Source organism: Salvelinus alpinus, chromosome 13 (genome assembly GCF_045679555.1).
Source record: "Salvelinus alpinus chromosome 13, SLU_Salpinus.1, whole genome shotgun sequence".
Classification (NCBI taxonomy): Eukaryota; Metazoa; Chordata; class Actinopteri; order Salmoniformes; family Salmonidae; genus Salvelinus; species Salvelinus alpinus.
The window spans coordinates 12,735,842-12,758,991 of NC_092098.1; the positions used below are offsets into that span (position 1 = coordinate 12,735,842).

The 23,150-nt window shown below is 42.4% G+C and overlaps 2 protein-coding genes across 6 annotated transcripts; both read left to right on the forward strand.

Annotated features, from left to right (window-relative positions):
- The first annotated feature begins 396 nt into the window (after positions 1-396).
- Positions 397-23,065, forward strand: LOC139537130 (small ribosomal subunit protein uS12m-like). 4 transcript variants are annotated; one of them, XM_071338072.1, is made up of 4 exons: positions 397-418; positions 21,611-21,804; positions 21,919-21,969; positions 22,626-23,065. In XM_071338072.1, exons 3-4 carry the CDS (start codon positions 21,921-21,923, stop codon positions 23,009-23,011), a joined length of 435 nt encoding a protein of 144 aa, XP_071194173.1. In that variant the 5' UTR covers positions 397-418; positions 21,611-21,804; positions 21,919-21,920; the 3' UTR covers positions 23,012-23,065. The 4 variants fall into 4 exon arrangements, with proteins under 4 accessions (XP_071194173.1, XP_071194174.1, XP_071194175.1 ...); XM_071338073.1 differs by having other exon boundaries at positions 404-430; positions 21,648-21,804; XM_071338074.1 differs by lacking the exon at positions 21,611-21,804 and having other exon boundaries at positions 404-430; positions 21,881-21,969.
- Positions 14,788-19,892, forward strand: LOC139537123 (neuronal PAS domain-containing protein 4A-like). 2 transcript variants are annotated; one of them, XM_071338058.1, is made up of 8 exons: positions 14,788-15,281; positions 15,737-15,888; positions 16,012-16,120; positions 16,221-16,512; positions 16,610-16,719; positions 17,029-17,164; positions 17,313-18,913; positions 19,117-19,892. In XM_071338058.1, exons 1-8 carry the CDS (start codon positions 15,107-15,109, stop codon positions 19,143-19,145), a joined length of 2,604 nt encoding a protein of 867 aa, XP_071194159.1. In that variant the 5' UTR covers positions 14,788-15,106; the 3' UTR covers positions 19,146-19,892. The 2 variants fall into 2 exon arrangements, with proteins under 2 accessions (XP_071194159.1, XP_071194158.1); XM_071338057.1 differs by lacking the exon at positions 19,117-19,892 and having other exon boundaries at positions 17,313-19,107.
- Positions 23,066-23,150: the final 85 nt, after the last annotated feature.

Here is a 23,150-nt window from a genome sequence, read left to right on the forward strand (position 1 = left end):
AGTATTGGAGATGAGTTTTGTTTTGTTTGGGCTTGTTCCAAGGGGACGAAAGTTATAGAATTGTATGTGATTTTTTAAAACTTGTCCAACTGTCCAATTTTTTACATTTATAATAATAAACAGAAAGAATTATAAGATTGTTAAATATATGTGTGTATATATATATATATATACATATATGTGTGTGTGTATACATGTATATGTGTATATATATATATACATATGTGTGTGTGTGTGTATATATATATATACATGTATGTATATATATACATATATATATACATGTATATTTAAAACAACAAAACATGTTTTGTCTTATATTTAATTGTTGACAGCCAGTAGATGCCATGTTTATTTTGGAGAACACAACGCATTTAAGTTGGTTATGTTGTGCAATGGAAGTTGTTTTCTGTTGGTGGTGAGCAAATTTGTCCAACAAAAATATAGGATGTATTTGTTGTCTTAAGGGGGAAGGTGTTACAGGTTTTGTTTTTTTCCATTTGTTTTGAGGTTGGACTTTAGCATGTATAGCTCGTTAGCACATAGTGCGCACCAATTGGTCACCTCATCAGTCAGTATGTGTAACATCTGTCCTGGTTGCCGTCTCGTTAGTGGGAAGGTGTTTCACCTGTGCTGGCCCAGATGCTATTTAAGAGTGTCTGGCCCTGTCGTCCAGGTTGTCTTGATAGATGTGGAGGGTTAACAGCTGTAGTTGGCTCTCCCCAATTTGATTTCTAGACAAACAATCCTTTTTCTGATTTTATTTCGCTCCACCTGTTTGGTTTGCTTCCTGTGTAAGTTTGGTGTGGGTTATAATTTTGTTTGCCTCTTGGTTAATTTAGTAGGTGCTCATGGTGGGTGTCTTTTAGGTTCCAATTGTTGCTAGTCAATTTTCAATGGATACCCCCCTGAGTGACTTTCATAACCCCGCCTAAAACCCCACCTGTTTTGATTGTTGGTCAGTGACTCTTTGTTAGTTCCCCTTTCTGTTCGAGCGACGTTTTTGCTGGGTAACGTAACAGACGTGGTTGTTTATAATCTATCCAAGTAGGGGTAATGAAAAAATTAACAAGCTGTACAGATCAGTCAAATTCTAATCAAAACAGGATTAAACAAGAGGGTTTTCACAATTAGGTCTATACAGTTTGACAGCTGTTGCTGCACATTTGGTAGTTTACTGTATAGGTGAGTGCGGCTCAATGATTATGTATGAAAAATATGCCAGTTATCCAAAAAATAAACATTCATGTCACGCTTACAATATGATTTAAAATGTTTGTCCACGACACCCTGATCCTAATCCTCAGCGCTACGGAGAATTTATATTGCAAAACAAGCCTTTCCCACAATGCCTCTGTCTTTATTTTCACGACACGAAGTGAAACGAGCGTTTTATGTAGGCCTTGCTTAGAATATGAGATGTGTACCGATGCCTCTTATAAATCGCGGATTTTTTTTATTTTTTTATTAACGGTTAGGAAGAACATAGTCATCACTAATGTTGATGTAAAAAAAACTGTATTCTCACTTTCGCCAGGGTGGCGCTCAAGTCTACAAAAAATGTGCATACAGATTTGTGGAACACAAGTCACCTAAGAAATATATCCGTACTCAGTGTTTAGATTGCCATTATATTTGCCTAAACTATAGTCTACATAGCCTAGACCAATAGGCCTATCTTATATCTCCCATGCAGCAAACATACAAATGTTGCTGATTTCAGCACCGTGGTTAGCTCCAGAATTCTGCTAATTTCAGGACCACGGACGTTCCAGAATTGTGTTCATTATAGTACCAGGGACAGTGTCCTGCGTGCCCTTGCGAGCTTAAAAAAACTCGTCCAGTGATACAGTATTTTGCTAGAAAACGGTAGATATATTGTAACTTTTTTTTTCGGCTTACAAATTAAGAATATGCGATTGTCTTGTAATTACATGCTATTGAGGTACCGGTCATCTCACGGCTTGACCTGCTGACAACAAAAATCGGAAAAACGCATTTCACCACTGCAGTAGAGGGCAGTAAGTGCCTAGTATCAAATGTGCTATTCTCTAGCGATATCCATAGAAGGGAAACAAAGTTGCCCTTTGTGTTGTTGATTTTGAGGAGACACAATTGACTTGTCAGCGACACCTTTAGACATCTGTCAATGTAATTTTACTTTTTATTTTACAATAAGAATAGTGTTTCTATAAATTTTTTTGTGTAATGTTGAATGCAGGTCTATGCAAATTTGATCATTTGTTTTCCCTAATTCTGTGCAGAACCTGACGTTTTTAACTTCACATATGTTTACCCTAACTTACTCTGCCTGCTGCAATATTTTTGCTGGCTACCGTTTCCCCTCGACTTCACAGATGCGTAACTAATTAAAGGTTACGTGTCATTATTGTTAATTCCTTACATGGCTATGCTACTTAATAATCGTTGTGGTGTGAATACCCTTTTAAATGCGTCATCAATCACTGACTGTTAATGCCAGCTTCACCAAGAAACATGACTCTCAGTGGATCTTTGCAGTCTATCAATAGTGAATGCCTCTGTAAGGCCTCATGTAAATAGGATATCATTCTGATTGTGTATACACTCTTAGAAAAAAAGGTTCTGAATATAACCAGAAAGGGTTATATGGCTTGCTTCATATATGGCACCCCCAAAGGTTCTATATAGAACCCTTTTATAGGGTTCTTTGATAAGAATGCCAGGGGTTCTTCTCTGAACCAAAATTGGTTCCATATAAAACCCTTGGGTTCCATATAAGGTTATATATGGAACAAATGTCGGTTCTATATAGAACCTTAAGGAGTGCCATATATGAAGCAAGCACAGAACCCTTTTTGGTTCCATCCAGAACCTTTTTTTCTAAACTCTGCTGTCTTTTTTGTTCCTCATCAGCTTATAAGTTGTGTACGTGGGAAACCAACTTTTATGGATATGGATGTCTAGCAGCTTTGGTTGGACCGTCAAATGATTTAGGTTACATCCTATTGTCTCTCTCCCATCGCTGCCTTGCTTACCCTCACAGTGAGCGATGCAGTTAAGGTGCAGATGGATGAGGGCCATCTCTGCCTTGCTTACCCTCACAGTGAGTGATGCAGTTAAGGTGCAGATGGATGAGGGCCATCTCTGCCTTGCTTACCCTCACAGTGAGTGATCGTGTTAAGGTGCGGATGGATGAGGCGGCATTACTGGAGTGTGAAGTGAATGCTGAAGTTCTGACCAGTGTTACCATGGAGTAGTTCAGAACCTTCCAGATGTGTGAAAGTCTCTTACATTTCCACACCAAACTGGGCTACTCTTCCAGATCCCTGCCCAGCACCAGAGAATACTAATTGAAAGGTGTATGTTCAATTCCATAAATCTTTATTGTTCCCAAAGCCAAGAACAATGTGTGTGCAAACATAGAAATAGACAAAGGAACAAATACTGTGTGTGTTGGTGATGGAGGAGAGTTAAGCAGTGTGTTTTCTGCAGGCACCATGAGTTTGACAGTGTGTTTGCTAGGGAAGAATTTCTCTAAAAGTACCTGGATGACATCAGCTGTAAAACAGGGATCACACTGAAGAGCTGCAGGAGACCGGTGAGACTAACACAAACATCACCCTGAGAAGAGGCTGCATTAATATAGTGTGACTCCTGGCTGTATTAACACACAACTCCCAGCTTGAGAAGAACCTGTCATTGAAGAGCAGCTTAAATGCAGAAGAACAGGCCAGGACATCAGCTGGACAGCACTGCTCTGTAATTGAATTATCTGTCCAGTCACGGAGAGCGATTTGCCTGCCAGCCATGGGGCTTTTAGAGTGATGTCATGATTAGAAATGTGAAAGTCATTGGATATAGAGCATACCAACACGAAGCACATCTCTCTCTCTCTCCAGTTTGACAATTTCAACCGGGTGTTCAAAGTGGTGGAGGAGCTCAAGGGCACCCTAATGGAGAACATACAGCGGGACTTCTTGCTATCCAACACTGGCAAGGTGGATACAAGAATAGAGTGAAGGACAGAGGGAGGAATAATGAAGGACAAACAGGAAGAGTGTAGTGAAAGAGATCTGTCAACCATAAGTCTAGTATATATATTAACAGGGAATTGCATACCTGTGTATTCCCAGGTAAATGTTATTGTGACTTTGTTTATAGGCTATTTGACTATATGGTTTATAGAATGATGGATGATAAAATGATAATTGCCTGTGTTAGTTTCCTTAGGTTCAGGCCCTTCGACGTACTGTGCAGCCCTCTAACTTGTCTCTATATACCTCCAGGGACTATGCTGCCATTGTGTTTGCAAACAGCCGTTTTGAGTCAGGGAAAAAGGAAGCTGCAGTACCTCTCCTTCCAGGACTTTGCCTTCTGTGAAGACCAGCTCATCAGTTACTGGACAATAGGAGCAGTGGGTAAGATGTGTCTCTGTTGATGTGACCAGTCATTGATGGCACCAAAGCAGGCACAATGCTGCTCAATTTAGTAGACAATGCAAAGAAGGCAGTCCCATGAAACATTGTTGGTAAAGTATAAATTCAGTCGTTTGTTTTTGCCATGTAGTGGTGTAGCTAACTACTGGAACTACACTTTTTTTGCAAAAATAAAATATGGCTGAAGTAGGCAAGAATTAGCTTTCGCTTTTGGCATCAGACCTGCGTAGTTCTCATCTGAAATGTATTTTTTGTGTTTTAATAGTTAATAGTTACACATTATATCTGACTACAGTGTGATCTGTTCTTACAATTTGTATTCTATGGAATTTCAGATTTATATGATTATTTTTCATGAACTAGTTTGGACGAACTACTTTTTCAAAGTAACTTTAGTTAACAAAATTATATTTTTCTTAAGGGTAGTTTTAGTGTAGCTTAACTGAAGCAAGGTTATTTAAGGACTGGGTTTGATTGAATCCAGGTATGTCCTTTCCCCGGAGTGCAGTGTTTGTTCTTAATGCTATTGTTGCTGCCTGGCTGAGTGATGGATGTGGAATTTGGGCTGAAGACCCGGAATTTGAATCCCAGAGAGAGGAGTAGACAGAGGACATGGCAAAACAAGAGGGTGAAGAATGGTAGGGCTCAGAGCTGGGCAGCAGGCATGTGGTTTGGGGGGTAAGAATGGACTGTCCCTCCCATTTCCTTTCTCTATCCCAGCCCCCTTTTTCCCACAAACACTTTGTTTCATATATACACTTTCACACTGCTTTTCACACACACTTTTACAGTACCACAACCGCTGCTGCTCTTCCCCAGTGTTGCTGTAGGACAGAGACTATACTATAGCCCTGCATCTTGAGGAAGATTTTCTGTGAGCATCAACTGTGAAAGGGTGTCAAGGACGTGCAACATTATACAAGTGCACAGAACTGTGGACTAGAGGAAGAGTGCTCAGTGAGTGTGATTTAAAAAACAAATGTATTTACCTCATATTTTAGTCTTATTTGATTTTTAAACATATTGTATGTATGAATGTAGAATATAAAAACAAATGTGAAATACATGAAGTAGAAAGACCGTACTATAGGTAGTAACATATCATGCTGTTGTAGTATGTCATCTTCTGCCATTTTATTTTGGGCTTTGAGGAAAACAAATCTACTGTGTAATTTCTGCAAAAGTTTGGTTGGATTAATTGATCAATTGCTAAATATAAACTCGTCTTAACCACTAAAATCCTCCTGAAAGATGAGGCATGTCTGTTCATTTTATCTGTCCGGCTTTAGGGCCAAGAATGGCCACAAGAGGTTTACATTTCCACATTTGATTTTAATATTATCCACAAGTCTGTTTTACATTATTGCACAATGATGAGACCTAAGGAATCCAGTTATGCATAGCTTGAAGTGGTGTCTGTATACCTGCACCTGTGCCCTCTGAGGCCTTTGAGGTCATATCTGTGGCACCATTAGACTGGGGTAGTGTGGAATTTTGGAAAGGAGGCCACAGCCCTCTTGAAGCCAGCCTCATTGCTTTAATCTCTCAGAGAATGGTGATGTAGTTATTTGCCAATATCTGCAAGTTTCTCTCTGGATATATTTGTTCCGTCTCATTATACTGAAAACAGAGGACTTCATGCTATGTGGCAAGTTATAAAATACACATTCAAACCATTATAATGGTGTGACAAATTTGATTTGATACGCTTATTTGGCCAGCACATACTGTACAGAAATCACGCATGAGACCATGTGGCAGTCGACTCTCTTCCAGTGTGACCATTAGTTTAACCGATTAAAAAGCATGGGCCTAAATCTATCTATTTTACATAATGCAGTTCTGTTCAGGTCACCTCATGGGAGAAGTGGAACACGGTAAGCAATTCACGCACAGTCTGAATTGGGATACATGCACATAGGACGAGTATTACTGTATGTGCCATTTATCAAGTCACATTTTATTGGTCACACACACGTGATTAGCAGATGTTATTGCGGGTGTAGCGAAGTGCTTGTGCTTCTAGCTCCGACAGTGCGGTAATATCTAACAAATTACACAACATATACCCAGTACACACACATCTAAGTAGGAATGAATTAAGACTATATCCATATATGGACGAGCGATGTCAGAGCTGAACGGACTAAGATAGAGTAGAACAGTATAGAATAAGGTATATACATATGAGATGACTAATGCCAGATATGTAAACATTATTAATGTGACTAGTGTTCCATTCCTTAAAGTGGCCAGGGATTTCTAGTCTATGCCTATAGGCAGCAGCCTCTAATGTGCTAGTGATGGCTGTTTAACAGCCTGATGGCCTTGAGATAGAAGCTGTTTTTCAGCCTCTCGGGCCCAGCTTTGATGCACCTATACTGACCTCGCCTACTGGATGATAGCGGGGTGAACAGGCAGTGGCTCGGGTGGTTGATGTCCTTGATGATCTTTTTGGCCTTCCTGTGACATCAGGTGCTGTAGGTGTCCTGGAGGGTGGGTAGTTTGCCCCTGGTAATGCGTTGGGCAGACCACACCACCCTCTGGAGAGCCTTGCGGTTGAAGGCGGTGCAGTTTCCGTACCAGGCGGTAATACAGCCCGACAGGATGCTTTAAATTGTGCATCTGTAAAAGTTTGTGAGGGTTTTAGGTGACAAGCCAAATTTCTTTAGCCTCCTGAGTTTGAAGAGGCTCTGTTGCGCCTTCTTCACCACAATGTCTGTGTGGGTGGTCCATTTCAGTTTGTCAGTGATGTGTATGCCAAGGAACTTGAAGCTTTCCACCTTCTGCGCTGTGGTCCCATCGATGTAGGTAGGGGGGGTGCACCTTCTGCTGTTTCCTGAAGTTCACGATCATCTCCTTTGTTTTGTTGACGTTGCGTGAAAGGTTGTTTTCCAGGAACCACACTCCCATAGCCCTCACCTCCTCCCTGTAGGCTGTCTCATCGTTGGTAATCAAGCCTACTACTGTTGTCGTTTGCAAACTTGATGATTGAGTTGGAGGTGTGCTTGACCATGCAGTCATGGGTGAACAGGGAGTACGGGAGGGGGCTGAGCACGCACCTTTGTGGGGCCCCAGTGTTGAGGATCAGCAGAGTAGAGGTGATGTTTCCTACCTTCACCACCTTGGGGCGGCCCGTCAGTAAGTCCAGGACCCAGTTGCACAGTGCAGGGTTCAGATCCAGGGCCTCAAGCTTACTGATGAGCTTGGAGGGTACTATGGTTTTGAATGCTGAGCTATTGTCAATAAACAGCATTCTTACATAGCTATTCCTCGTGTCCAGATGGGATAGGGCAGTGTGCAGAGTTATGGTGATTGCATCGTCTGTGGATCTATTGGGGCGGTAAGCAAACTGAAGTGGGTCTAGGGTGGTAGGTAAAGTAGTGGTGATCTGCTCCTTGACTAGTCTCTCAAAGCACTTCATGATGACAGAGGTGAGTGTTACGGGGCGATAGTCATTAAGTTCAGTTACCTTCGCCTTCTTGGGTACAGGAACAATGGTGGCCATCTTGAAGCATGTGGGGACAGCAGACTGGGATAGGGAGAGATTGAATATGCCCGTAAACACACCAGCCAGCTGGTCTGCGCATGCTCTGAGGATGCTGCTAGGGATGCCGTCTGGGTCGGCAGCCTTACCTTCTCTCTCTCTCTTTCTGTCTCTCACAGGTTCTAGAATAGCACTCCGCTTCCTCTCTCCGTGTTGTTGGGGTTTGTCTGTACATTTATGTATGACTGACAGAGGGGTGTGTCGCTACCTGTTCTCTGTTTGTTTGCTTGTGTGTAGGAGTGAGTATGCAAGGAACATTTGTGTTATGTGTGTGAGTTTGTCTCCTCCACCGTACAAAGTCTCAATCACCTCCAGAAGGTGACGGCCTCACGGTAAGAAATGTCAATCTTCACTTCTCCTATTCCTTCTCATTACTTTTTCCTTGCTTGGTTGTTTTCACTATCCCTTCTGAAAGCCAGCTCATGCCTCTCTCTCGATAACAATGCCCAGTCATTCCATATGTACCGGAGTCCCTCTTGTAATATTATGTGCATGCAGGCTATGGCACTTTAGCATTGACACACTTTACTTCAGAGAAAGCATACAGTCAACACTGCAACCTCTCTCTCTCTCTCTCTCTCTCTCTCTATTAGGAGTGCACAGATGGTTATGAGTGGGCTGTTCAGAGTCAGCACTGTAAAGGTGGGTGGTTTATTTTTGTTGTAATGTTACAGCGAGGGGTGTGTATGAAAAAGTTCTGTCACTGTGCTTATGATCTCATGGTGTCACACTCCTGGCTTTTTCACTTATCTTCTGTCTCATTTATCTTTCGCATATAAATGAGTGTGAGACCAGAAGGCTGCCAGGGGGATATGAAGTGTTTTAACCACTATAGCGGCTACCTGTGTCTCCCACGCTCTGCCTCTGTCATCACTGCCCCTGAACCCTCCAGCCAGTCAGTGGCCACCCTGCCTGTGGAGTGCTACGAGGCCTTGCGATTGCATCATCTGTGGATCTGTTGGGGCGGTATGCAAATTGGAGTGGGTCCAGGGTGTCTGAGATGATGGTGTTGATGTGAGCTATGATCATCCTTTCAAAGCATTTCATGGCAACAGATGTGTGTACTACGGGCCGATAGTAATTTAGACAGGTTACCTTGGCGTTCTTGTGCACAGGTACTATGGTGGTCTGCTTGAAACATGTAGGTATTACAGACTGGGTCAGGGAGAGGTTGAAAATGTCAGTGAAGACACTTGTCAGCTGGTCAGCGCATGTTCTGAGTACATGCCCTAGTAGTCTGTCTGTCCCTGCAGCCTTGTGAATGTTAACCCGTTTAAAGGTATTACTCACATCAGCTACAGAGAGCATGATCACACAGTCATCTGGAACAGCTGGTGCTCTCACGCATGGTTCAGTGTTGCTTGCTTTGAAGCGAGTATAGATGGTATTTAGCTCGTCTAGAAAGCTTGTGTCACTGGGCAGCTCGCAGCTGGGTTTCCCTTTGTAATCCGTGATAGTTTGCAAGCCCTGCCACATCCGACGAGCATCAGAGCCAGTACAGTAGTCCTGTATTGATGGTTTGCCTGTTGGATAGTTCAACTGAGGGTGTAGCAGGATTTCTTATAAGCGTGGGTTAGTGTCATGCTTCTTGAAAGTGGCAGCTCTAGCCTTTAGCTCAGTGTGGATGTTCCCTGTAATGCATGGCTTCTGGTTGGGATATGTACATACGGTCACTGTGGGGACGACGTCATCGATGCACTTATTATTGAAGCTGGGGAATGATGTGGTAAACTCCTCAATGCCACCGGATGAGTCCCGGAACATATTCCAGTCTGTACTAGCAAAACAGTCCTGTAGCTTAGCGTCTGCATCATCTGACCACTTCGGTATTGAGCGCGTCACTGTTACTGTTTGAGTTTTTGCATGTAAGCAGGAATGGGGAGGATATGGTCAGATTTGCCAAATAGAGGGTGAGGGAGAACTTTGTATGCGTCTGTGTGTGCAGTAAATGCGATCTAGAGTTTTTTTCAGCCTCTGGTTGCACAGGTGACATGCCAGTAGAAATGTGAATATCTAGATTGTATAGATGTTTGCATGTTACACAAAAATACCTATCAAAGCCTTACATCTAATACTGCCTACTACAGTAGTAGGGGAACAAATATGACTGGTTTTGAAGACAGAATACTGAGTTTAAATGATTCAGTCCTGCACATACATACACTACCACTACACCTCCCACTATCCTTTTCACAGGAAACGAACAACATCAGTGCGATGATGGTCCAGGCCCGTGCTGTGACCGGCCCCGAAGAGTACAACCTGGAGCTGGTGTCTGTCAAACCCCTCATGATCTATCAGACCAGCTCTGCCCTACGACTGTCTGCCTTTGTAGGATCATCTGAGGAGACAGATGGAGCAAAGAGAAGGAAATGGAAATAGAGAGTGGGAGACAGATGTGAGATGAGAATAACTGTTAAGAACATGAGAGAGGAACATTTCTCAGACACATTACTACTATAAATGTATCTTAAAGAAATCTGCCCGGGGCAAAGCAAGTTGTAAAACTATTCTTCCATAATTCTGTGAGTCACCACAAACACACATGCTCATGCACATGCATGCAGACCAGTGGTGGCTGGTGACGCTTTAAATCGGAGGACGGGCTCATTTGTAATGGCTGGAATGAAATAAATGGAACATATCAAACACGTTTAATACTGATCGATTTATTCCGTGCCAGACATTACTATAAGTTGTCCTCCCTTCACCAGCCTCCTCTGACACACGCACGCATGGTACACTGGCACACACTGGAATCTAGCCTCTGCAGTGTGCATCATATTTTCAATAGTTTCTTGCTGCACAAAAGACTAGCCAAGAGGGTCCATTATCTTGTTACCAAGGCAACTGATAAAAACATCCATTCAAAGCTACCATTTCAACCCATGTCATACTGTATGTTATTTTTCTCTCCATCAGGGTCGTTCTCTTGCTCTCCTCTCATCCTAACTGTTCTCCAGATAGTTCACTCTTAACTGTAAAGAATTAATATTGCTTGTTCCTATTCTGTAGTTTTTTTTTTTTTACAACTTATGGTTGTTTTGTCATGTTACTAAAATGAAAAGAGATGAAACCAACATTTGGATGAATGATGTTCCTTTTAGTTGCTGTTCCTCTTCCACCTCCCTGCTCATGCACACGCTTAACCTTTCTCTTACCACCTCTTCTGCTTAATTAAGGCCCAATAATGGGTTCTCTTGCTGACCATCTTTTCTCTCTCTTTCATTCACTCTGTCACGTTTGCTTATTTCCTTTTCAGTACAAACACAGATAAATGCACTCTTTCAAAACAAGGGACACTGCTAATTACACTACAGTATGTGCAGTTACAATAGATTAGCATCTTACCTTAAATTGCCAAATGACCCTAACTACAGGTTTAAACGTCACCCTAGCTACATATTTAAACATATTTTAAATTAATAGCCTACAGCCTAACTTAAAAGTGGCTAACAATTGGTTTAGTCAACAAAGTCTCCTTGTTATTTCAACTTTCTTTATCAATGTAATTATGTTGCATCGATGTGGCTAGTTGGTTGAATTTGCGTAAGGTCATCAACATGCACAGTCTTTGTCTCATTTTAACCCAGATGTCAACCAAAAATCAACAATCGGGTTCAAATGAGCAATTCAGTCACAAATCAACCAAATGGTTGATCTGACGTCTTGGTGAGTCATGTAGCTGTGTAAGGGTTCAAATGAATCTAAAAGTGGTTGACATTATAGCCCTGACTTATGTGAATCCTCTGCTGTAGAATTGATTCTTACCTAAGACATGAATCACAGGCATCTGTAACCTACAAAACTCTTTGGAGAAATGTATGTTATTGTCGTGTCATCATATTCATGTTCAAAAGGTTGACATTATGTAAATGTTCCACCTTAGAATTGACCCTTACCTAAGACATAATTCACAGTTCTCATCTGTTACCTAAATCATTATTTTGCAAATGGATGTTATTCTCTAATGAACAGGTTATTTTTCACACAAACTGTTTTTTTGTTCAGCTTTGCCCCACACACACATGGCCATTGGACTGAAATAGCAGTATGTTGCCACATAAATGTACATTAAGCAGACAGCCTTATCCAGAGTGACAAGGGTTAAGTGCCTTGCTCAAAAATAGATTTTTCACCTAGTCGGCTTTGGGACCTTTGGGTTACTGGCCCAGCGCTCTTAAATGCTAGGCTACCTGCCACCCACATAGTGGCAGAAACATAGAAAGCTGAATCTGATTCCCTTGAGTAAAAAAAGGAATAGTTTGAGTATTTCAGAAGAAATCCTGGTTCACTCTAACCTTACATAAGAATGAGCAGCAAAAAGGGTGTTTTCATGTTTCAAGTTTCATTAGTTGTATGTATAGGATACATATGGTATACATCGTCCAGCGAAAATGGTTACTTGCAGGTTCTTTCTCGACAATGCAACAACAATAAGAAATGATAAAAGATAAGAATATGAGAATGCGCATGTGAGATAATGTGTGAGTATGTTTTGGTATGTTTGTACCAGAGTGTTGGGCATTCCTTTGTGGCATCGCCAGTGTAGGAGCTGAGAGCCAGGGAGTCCAGGCACAGACGGTATGTAGGTGGCCAGGAGAAGCAGATGGGTGTGGGTGGTGGGTAGTACAGGGGGTCATGTTGTCAGGGCACACCTGGGATTTGTAGGATTTCATCACAGGGTGCCATGCCATGGGTGACAGGGGTCACACAGCAGACTCAGGCTGAGGTAGAGGGAGAGTCTGAATGTACATTAAGATTTAGTCTGAGTGTGAATTAGCCTACCAGAAAGCACTTAAAAGGTTTAATTAATCTTGTTGACCCTGAACAATGACTAATTTGTATATGGAGCATAATAATAACATATTTACAAGAAATGGCTAAATCCTCACAACATATTCCAGTGGTTTACTGTAGCTTCACTGCCAATGTCTTTTATTAACATCTGCCGACGTGAAATGGTTTCTAGGCTTGTTTATTCCTGTGAATAAATATATTTTTATATTCCCTGTCCAGAGAGGAGGAAATTGAGCTGGGTCAGGTGGAGAGTAATTTTCTCTCCACCCCTCATGAGTCCCTACTCATCATCATTCCATTAAGAGAAGGGCTTTGACATAACTTAACAAATGCATGAAAGCAGATATGAATAATCTTTCTATTCACATGTAAAAAGTGTAGGACAGTGTGTATGAGTGAAAAACTGATTGTATGTTTATTTTTCCTTTAGCTTGTACATAAAACATGTAATATCATTAGAGAAAATGTAATCACATTATTACTAGAGCCAAATGTGCCATCTTTACCTTACAAAACTCTACAGAGGAGTTTTATATCATTTCTCTATACTGGAGAGATCATACTGTGCTCTTCCTCAACTGAACTTATGATGAAGAGATGACAGTGGTCTGTGTAATCATATCGCTCTACATTAAATTGCATTCGATTTTCAAAAATCGAATTTGACATTTCTGACAACATATTTGCTTGTATCTGTAATCCGCCTCTAAATAATAAAGTGTGGTTATCACCTACCGGCTTAAATGGTGTCTTTGAGAATAATTCATTTCCTTACATCTCTATTTGTGGACCAATGTGGTTACTAAGTAACCACAGTGTTGTTGCCATGGGCACATAGATGGAGACAAGCAAGTGACAAGTACCTTGTGCTTGATGAATGAATTAATACAGAAAGAGATGGAAATAAATGCTAAGTTAAAGAAATAAAAACTTGCCAATACATCTACAGATGCTATAACATGTGGAAATGTCTCTATATACAAAATAGCAAAAATAGCAATTCAAGAGTTGGGTGAATCAAAGCCCCTCAGTGAATAATAGCTGTGCCATAACTCAACACCATTGTGAGTTCAACAGATGGCCACACCACCCATGATAAAAACATCAACATCCACAGGGAGCTCAGGGTGTCAAACAGTGGTTCCTTCTGTGTCCCATGGGCCCGGACCAAACGGAAACCAAGAAAATCTCTATCTATCTGAAGTTATCTGATTATTCATGTTTTTATCATTTCAGGAGAATCCAGTTGGCCAGACGTACAGTACATGACTCAACACAGTACAGTACACTTCGGTGTTGAGTCAGCCGTGTTGTACATCAGTAAAGAAAAAGTGTGTGTGGCTGTAGTCTTATTGGTGGTTGTAGTTAAACAGTATACTACATTTCTAAATAGAGCTTACTGTTTGACTTCAACACCTGACATATATTATCTTCACTCTAATGTACTGTAACTCCAACTCGATGAACAAATATCATCTTGACCCTTTGCAATTTAGCTGTAATTTGGGCTGACCTCGACCTCAGTATGAAAAGTGAGGGAGCTAAAAACCGAGTATCATTACAATCAAAATGTTCTATTCAAATCCATTTTCTAAAAATAAACTGAACAACCAAGGCAAGAATAAAGCAAGGAACATGTACAAGGCTGAATTCTCGCCAGAGAGAGAAGGGAGGAGTGTGTAGGCGTTTGCTTAGTTCACCTGGAAACAACACTGTGCTTTTGTCAACACTCTCTCACTCACTCTCTCACTCTCTCACTTTCACTCACTCTCTCACCTTCACTCACTCACCCACTCACTCACGGTACACATACAGTACACATACAGTGCACGCATGCTGTTAGGTTAAGTACATGCAGAAAAACATGCTGAAACATACAGATGGATGTTTTCTATGACACTTGATAGAGCAAGAGCGAGAGAGAGAGACAGAGAGACAGAGAGCATGCAGTCCTCAATGCTAATCAACCCCTCCCCATCTCCTTTCAAATTATATTCATACTTATGGTTGCTCAACCACCTCTCCACCCCACCATCAGCCTATATAAAGAATATCCTCGCTCATGGACTTTATTATCACGACACAACTAGTCAACATAGACAGTAACCCTAACAGCCGTCTGCCCCCGGGGAGAGCAACCGGATAATAAAAACGGACAGAGACTAATTACAATTAATTGACAATGCAAACGCAGCTTTTAAACTAGTCATTCTCATTTTAACAATTCAGTTGTCAAGTTCCAACGTTCTAATGAAGATGAAGTGAAGAGGCAGAAAAACACCCCGTCTCTACAAACCTTCCAAACTCTGAACAGACACCTGTTTCAGACAGGCACGCGACAATGTATCGGTCCACAAAAGGAGCATCGAAGGCTCGGAGGGACCAAATCAACGCAGAGATTCGGAACCTACAGGAACTGTTGCCCATCTCCGATACTGACAAAGCTCGACTCTCCTACCTACACATCATGTCACTTGCCTGCATGTACACCAGAAAGTCTGTATTCTTCGTTCAAGGTGGGTTCAACCTTTTTGTTCTTTGAAATATGTTCACATTAAGTGTGATTAGGCTAATAGGGAAAGCTTGCTTTTGCTCTTGTGGTTTTTGTCACCAGGTGCACTTCAGTTTAACGTGCATGGTCGACAACTACTGCCGCATATCATGCACTGTAATTCAGAAGTTGATCTATTAATCTATTATTTGGCTATACAGTAGTTCAATTTTTTACATAATGGCCTTACAAGTCTTTTGCTGTCCGAAGTGTTGAAAATGTTTGGCGCTGTCCGTGGTAGTCTTGAGGCTGTGAGTAAAGAGTGCGTGTGACTCCAACCAGTTTGAGGCATAATATTTTAGTATGAACACGATCCCAAGTGAATAAAATGCAAATAGTAGAATGTCTTATGTGCTTCTTTGTGTTAGTGACGATATTCACAACTAACGTTAGACCTCTTCTTTTCGCTGCCAAAACCAGACGCTCTTCAAGACGAAACCGTGGACTTCATGTCTTTTCACGAGCTTTCGGGGCTGATGCACGAATTGTCAAGTTTCATGCTACTCCTAACAAGCGACGGAAAACTTCTGTATCTATCAGACAACGTCGCAGACCACCTCGGGCATTGTATGGTGAGTAGCCTAAGCTACAAACTGGTGGCTGTTGTTACTTTGACATACCATACACTGAAAGTATTTCTACATAGGCCTATGAAAGTCCCATTCAGTATCACTCAACTTGTTTTTCTCATTCAGGTGGACCTGGTTGCCCAGAGTGACAGTGTGTATGATATCATCAATCCTATGGACCACTACGTCATGAGGAGCAACATTGCAGGTCTACCAATGACCACTACTGATACAGGTAGACATACCATCATTACTCAAATGTTTACCCATTCTTATAATTACAACAGATTACATCAATCTACATCAATTTACATCTCTATTTTATCCTCCTCTAGACAGGTTATTTCGGTGTCGCTTCAATACTACAAAGTTCATCCGGCGGCAAGGTGCAGGGAACAAGTTGATGCTGGTCAGAGCTCGCTGTCTCACCCCACCTTGCCCTGTCTCTAATTACTGGACCTCCAACCCAGTATGGGTGTGTTTCTGTACCCCTCTGAAGATAAAAACGTCTAACCTCACAATCGCCAAGAGTGCCCCCCTCACCCCACCCCCTGAGCACGCCTTCCTGCTTGCTTGTTTCCACTCTCAACACAACAGGGACATGAGGCTTTGGGACGCGCAGGACAGGTAAGAATTAGCCTGGTTCATTCTAACACTTTGAATTGTGTATAGGCATGAGAACATGGGGTATGTTATCAACTCTGTCATCCCCCTTCCCCTCCAGTGTGAGTGTGTACCTGGGCTATGATGTGGAATCTCTACGCACTCGCTCCTGGTACAGCCTGGTTCATCCCAGGGACCTCTCCCATGCCTCTGAACAGCACCATATCCTATGTGAGTACACCCACAATAACACAACTACCCAACCAGACTACAGCACCACAGCCACTTAACATACACTCCAACACAACCAGTAATACAAACCACAGGAGGTTGGTGGCACCTTCATTGGGGAGGACGGGCTCGTGGTAATGGCTGGAGCAGAATCAGTGGAGTGGTATCGTGTTTGATGCCATTCCATTCGCTCCGTTCCAGACATTATCATGAGCCCGTCCTCCGCTCAGCAGCCTCCACTGGTACAAACACATGAGGAAGACAGACCAGTAAGCAGATGTGAACATGGGAATGTTTCTGTCTCTGCAGTAAATGAAGGAGGGGAGCGGCAGGTGGAGATGGTATTGCAGGTGGAAACAGCAGACCACTCCTGGGTCTGGCTCTATATGGTCCTCCAGCTGAACAATGGAGAACACCCCATCAGCTGCCACAACTACATCATCAGGTACCACAGCTACACTTGTCATATGCCATTTGTGTAATCTCCAACCTTTAACCATAGATGCAATACAATATATACTATCCAATATATACTTTACAATATATACTATACAATATCTGATTGTCTCTTTTCCTCTTTCTCTCTCTCTCAGTGAGTCAGAGGCGTGGTCAATACGCCAGCAGCTGTGTTTGGAGCAGAACCAGTTCCCTGGGTATTTGGGTTCTGCTCAGAGCCTGTCTAGTCCAGACCAGGTCTTCAGCAGCAGTGGCCTGTCTGCACATTCTTTAGACTTCAGCACTGCCACGTCTGGTGTGAGCGCTTGTGAGGAGCCCATGCAGCCAGTTGGTTATGGTCCTCGGTCCAGCCTGTCATCTCTGGATGAGGAGAACTTCCCCCAGACACATGGAGAACAACACCAGTGGAAACCAAAGTCCAGCCATCTTTCTGTTGGGCCAACCACTGTGTACCCTCATGCCTCACTGACTGACCCTGAGTCTGATATTCTGTCTCAGAGAATAACCTCTCAATCTCTAACCAATATTTCAGACCCTCTCCCCTCCTCCCTCACCGAGCCCCTTGCCACTCTTACTATGCCCCACCCTAAACAGATGGGGGAGTTTGCATGCACTCCCCCGTATACCCCTCATCTTGAAAGTGGCAGTTTTCCTTTTGGGGAGCAACTGCAACTCAGTTTAGTTCACATCAATGCAGCTGTGTCATGCCCAATGGCCCATGAAATGATTACCTCAGCACTCAGAGCACCAGCCTTCTCCCAGGCCTTCTCCTCTGATCATCCTGAGCTGTTTTTCCCAGGAGAGCCTCATAGAAAGCTGCCCCCCACCACTGATAGTTTTGGGGGAGATGAATGCTCCATCATGAGCCTGCCACAGATTATGGGGCCTTTGTATGTGGATGTTTCCCACAGGCCCTACCGTGGCCCTCCGAATGAGCTCCTACTTACCCCAGAGGCATCACCCACACACCCGCCCTGCTCCTTCCTCTCCATAGACAGAGAGCAGGAGAGGGAGAATGAAGAAATTTCTCTCTTGGCTAAATATATTAGCTCTTTAGCTGAGGGATTTTGCTGTGACCCGCTTCTACCCGGAGTGACCCCATCCACCTTGACTTCACCCAGCCTTCAGGCCACATCCCAGAGTTCCTCTCCTCCTTGTGGAGGTGAGTGCCAGCCCTGGAGGGGGCTAGACCCGCCCCTTAGCCGAGAGGATATCTCTCTGTATGAGGAGAGTATGTTACTTGAGAGCCTAATTGAGGAGCTCTCATCGTTCCCTTTGTCCCGCTCTTCATGCTCCTCTTCTCCCTCTTCCTCCTCTTTTAACTCCTCCCCCCCTTGCTCGCCACTCACTCCAGTGAGCAGGTGTAACCCCAGCCTCATCGAGGGTGAATCTTCAATCGGTGTAAACCATTTCTGTAGCGTGCAGTCAACGCAGTGTAACTGCATGGCAGTGGGTGGAGCTATGATGGTCATCAGGGTGATGGATATGGAGGTGTCAGAGGAGCCTCCATCGTCACTACCATCATCAGCCATCGTTCTCACAGCCTTCCAGGAGGGTGCCTCTGCCTTGGTCCATCCGGCCCCCACCATTGGTTTGCCCGATGCCCAGTCCTTTCTGGAGGAACTGGGTGACATGGGACCTCTGTTTGAGGCAGATGCCTCTTTCACCCCGTATTGGGGTAACAACCTGAGTTGTATCAACTCCCACTCAACCATGCATTCACAAAGTTTTCACCAAGGTAAGGGGCCATTTTTGTCATGCTCATGTGTTAATATAAGATAGCAGGCTATATTACTGGCACATACATTTGTTTTCATTGTCTCATCAGATATTTCAATGTTACAGTATAAGATGCATGAGACTACTAAGAATTCAGTGTGAATAATACTGGTTGCTGAACTAAATTAACTAACGCTTCTCTGTTGTTTTCTTTCATTTCAGATGGAAGCCTGCGTGACCCTGCGTTTTAAAATAAGTCTGTGACTTACTTCATTCAGTATGGCATATTGTCATATTTTAAGATGCAGCTTTTCCTGTAAAAGCTGAATGTGCAAAATGTATTCAAAAAATATTCAGAAAGGTGAAAATGTAAATTCTCCTATCCATATTTCGGATACTTAAAATCCACTATTGTATAATACTGTTTTCTGATGATTCAGTTGAACATGCATTACTTTGAATTGATTTTATTGCTAAGTAACCTCATAAGAGGTAATTTAAAGTGCCATATTTAAATTCACTCATAGTGAGGAAGAAGGCTTTTTTGAGCACACAAGATCACATGGCACAAATGTATCATAACACAACAATTTTGTTTGGTTTTATCTATAAAGATGCAGTGCTTGTTTATACACTGATCTACATGTTGGTTGACTATGGTCTTATTTTGTTGAAAGAATGCGTTTAAGTTTGAATATCATGATGGGTTGTCTTTCAGCATATGTGCTCTTCGCATACTGTGTTTGACTGATCTATATATATTTTTTTTTTATATGACTAAAAGTGGAGTGAAAAGTGTGTATTACCAGTGTACCGATAATATATGCTGTACATTCATATATTATATCACTTCCTGATGTATTTATTTTATCAGAAAATGTACATCTAGTACATTAGCTAGTATATTTAATATATAAGTGATGGACATTATGTGTTGTTTATAGTTGCCAATGTATTTGGATACCAATCAAAAGCAAATTAAAATCTATATTTTTTAAGTCTTTGTGTCTTACTGAGGAATTAGACACTGTATTTCTGTAAATAACCCATCTGCCAGACTTTCCTCTATTCGCCATTCTCTGGTCTCTATTGTGTGATGAGAGTCAGGGACACTTCTGACGTACATTGTGACGCCTGTCACACAATCTTGACTATGGGGAACAATCAGCATCCCATACTGTGCAACAGGCTTGAATGTGCCTGCATTTACACACACACACACACACACAGAAATCAGTGTGCTACCATAAACAGCCACATCATATTTAGCTTATGTTGATTGGACTAAATCCTTTTTGATATCTTTTAGTTGTCACTGTATTAAACTAAGCAGAGGTGATTAGATGATGTTGAAATGTTGCTGGAATAGTGGAGGCAGCTCCTGTTTTCTTTGCTACTTGCGGTAACTCTCTGTGGTTCTAAATCAATAGTTTTTTAGTAGTCTGAAAATGTTGTAAACATTAACTTGCTTGACCATGCTGTAGGTCATATAACTGTTTATTACATGCAATGTTTTGTGGACTTCACCGGACAGATGTTGCTCTCCGGTTTTGTGATGAAACAAAGCTGTGGTTGAATCTATTCTGCCACCATGTCTTCTTATTGTCTCAGCCTTAGGCCTATATATCACGGTGTCAAGGCATATGAACTAACAGGTTATAGAGCAAAATACAATTATCACAACACACACACTGACCAAAGGTACGTGGACACCTGCTTGTCGAACATCTCATTCCAAAATCGTGGGCATTAACATGGGGAAGGTGCCCCCTTTCCTGTTATAACAACGTCCACTCTTCTGGGGAGGCAGATGCACCCTTTAATATATTAACTAGAATGATATTAAATTACCCTCATTCTCAAATACCGTCCACCCTCCTGGCCCTTTGCACCCACTGGGTCTTGTAGCGCTGCTGAATTCTATGAAAGAGGTTCATACTTCTAATGCTCTCTCATTCTATCCTTCCTGCCCTCCCATCCTTGTGAAAATTGAAGAGGGACGAAAATAGACTGAACCTAAATGAGAGAAAAACAGGAGAGCGATAAAAGGATAGGAAGACATACAAGGAGGACGGACTTGCATTTTTTTCCCTCCCTCGCTCTCACTTGTTATCTCTCTACCTCTCCCTTCCCTCCCACTCATCCATTCAAGCCATTCGCTTTTTCCTTTCATCTTCCCTCTTTCACACATCTGTGTTCTCTTGTTCATTCAGTCGTACCTCTTTCATGGAAACCATCTCCTTATGAGTAATTTACATCATACTCATCTATCCCCCTGTTCTCTTCTCTCTCGCTTTGCATCCGCTTGCTACTTCATCTGCTCTACACAGAACCACATACATAGACATTCACACACAAACAACGCCACCCCTCTCTTTCTGGTAGATGGATGTGAAGAAATTATATCCACCTGGCAAAAAAACTTATACAATAGGCTCCCTGTGGTGGTTCTCAACTGTTAGATTATTTTCTTCCTGTCAATTATAAACATGGACAAAGAATTATATCAAATATAAGGAACTAGTGAGATGCCTGATCTGTCATCTTTGGTTTACCCTCCAGCTCCAGCACACCCCTATTTCAGGGATTCTAAAATATAGGATACCTTGGGGCTTGTTTAGAAAATGTTCGACATCAGATCCAAAATCATAATCTTATCCTCTGGCCAACTCATGTGCATGGTGTTTTTTTTCTTCTTCGTGTAACCGGCCAGTAGGTGACAGTAGTGCTCTTACAAAAATCTGTAACGGAAGCCGTCGCACTCAATACGGAAGAAAATGTAAAATACTTCCTGCGGTCATACGCGTGAGAGCAGTTACGATTTCTTATTTTCCCTATTATAATTATATATATATATTTTAAAGACACACGTCGGTGGTTTGACCTTGGACAGGAACAGAAAATCAACAAGTACGATTTGAAAATACTGTAGAGCATGGCTTTGGACTAAAGAGTAGGGTTAGCTGCAAGGTTAACAATGTGACAGACAGGTTCCCCTAAATTCTATATTTGCCTCTTTTGCAGGGATGGCGTCATTGGGGAGTCTGAGACCAATGTTGACATCACTTCTGCAAGGTAACTTCATCATGCCTGCCTATTTTGCACACGCACTGAAAAATGTAGGCACGCACGACTAAGTTGCTTTGGATAAAAGCGTCAGTTTAATGGCACATAATACAATATAGTCATATTACACACGTTTGTTTTACTATCGTGGGGACCAGACGACTGATTCCCATTCAAAGTCATATTTCCTTAACCTCAAACTCTAAACCCTAAAATAACATGTTTTCTTGTGGGGACTGGTGAAATGCCCACACTTGTTTGAATCTGTCTTGTTTCACTATCCTTGTGAGGACTTCTGGTCCCCACAAGGATAGTAAAACCAAAAACACACGCAAACACGAGGCTTGACATCCATGCTCTTGACTTCAGACCTGCAGAGGTAGGGAATCTTACCTTGTGAGGGCCAGTGTGTGGAAGCACAGCTGATTAGCCTAAAAATTATTTTTTATTGAAGACCAGATTATAAGCTTCTAAATTGAATGGTACTGCTTTTGCTGCATCAAAATTATGCACACTCACTGCTCCTTTGCAAAGAAGATTGACTATCCCTACTTCAGAATATCCTCAGCATCTTGTTTAGGCATACATGAGCTGTTATGTTTACAGTTTACTCTAAACATTAGAAGTTGGAGCAGATCTCTTACTCACTCTTTGTATCCTATTAGTGTCTCAGTCTGTCTCCCAATGGTCCGGACCTGTCCTCTCCAGAACTATGGCTACTCTGAATCAGATCCATCGCCGGGGAAAGCCGTCCCCCCCTCCCCCGAGTGTCAGCGCCATGTTCGGCCGCCCCCAGCTGAAGGCAGTGATCCTGAAGACAATGATCCGGAAACCCAAGAAGCCAAACTCGGCCAACCGTAAATGTGCCAGAGTCCGCCTGAGTAACGGCAAGGAGGCAGTGGTCTTCATCCCCGGGGAGGGACACAACCTTCAAGAGCACAATGTAGTGCTGGTGCAGGGGGGCAGGACACAGGACCTGCCAGGAGTCAAGCTGACTGTGGTCAGGGGAAAATATGACTGCGCTCATGTTGTGAAGAAGAAAAATAACTGAGAGGGATAGGGAATGTTTTTTGTTGTATATTTGTAATAAATGTCTTGGTTCAAAGTTGGCTTAGACCCAGTGATTGATCTCTTGTGATTTATCCCATGTGTCAGTAATTCCCTTTTCACTTTTGCCTAATTAAATAAAT

What these genes read in the sequence shown, in the direction of transcription:
- LOC139537130 (XM_071338072.1), top strand. Translation starts at nt 21,921, where the DNA reads ATGGCGTCATTGGGGAGTCTGAGACCAATGTTGACATCACTTCTGCAA. An exon ending in GTTGACATCACTTCTGCAAG is followed by an intron (nt 21,970 to 22,625) that starts GTAACTTCATCA and finishes GTATCCTATTAG; the next exon opens with TGTCTCAGTCTGTCTCCCAA.
- LOC139537123 (XM_071338057.1), top strand. Translation starts at nt 15,107, where the DNA reads ATGTATCGGTCCACAAAAGGAGCATCGAAGGCTCGGAGGGACCAAATC. An exon ending in GTCTGTATTCTTCGTTCAAG is followed by an intron (nt 15,282 to 15,736) that starts GTGGGTTCAACC and finishes TGCCAAAACCAG; the next exon opens with ACGCTCTTCAAGACGAAACC. An exon ending in TGCCACAACTACATCATCAG is followed by an intron (nt 17,165 to 17,312) that starts GTACCACAGCTA and finishes TCTCTCTCTCAG; the next exon opens with TGAGTCAGAGGCGTGGTCAA.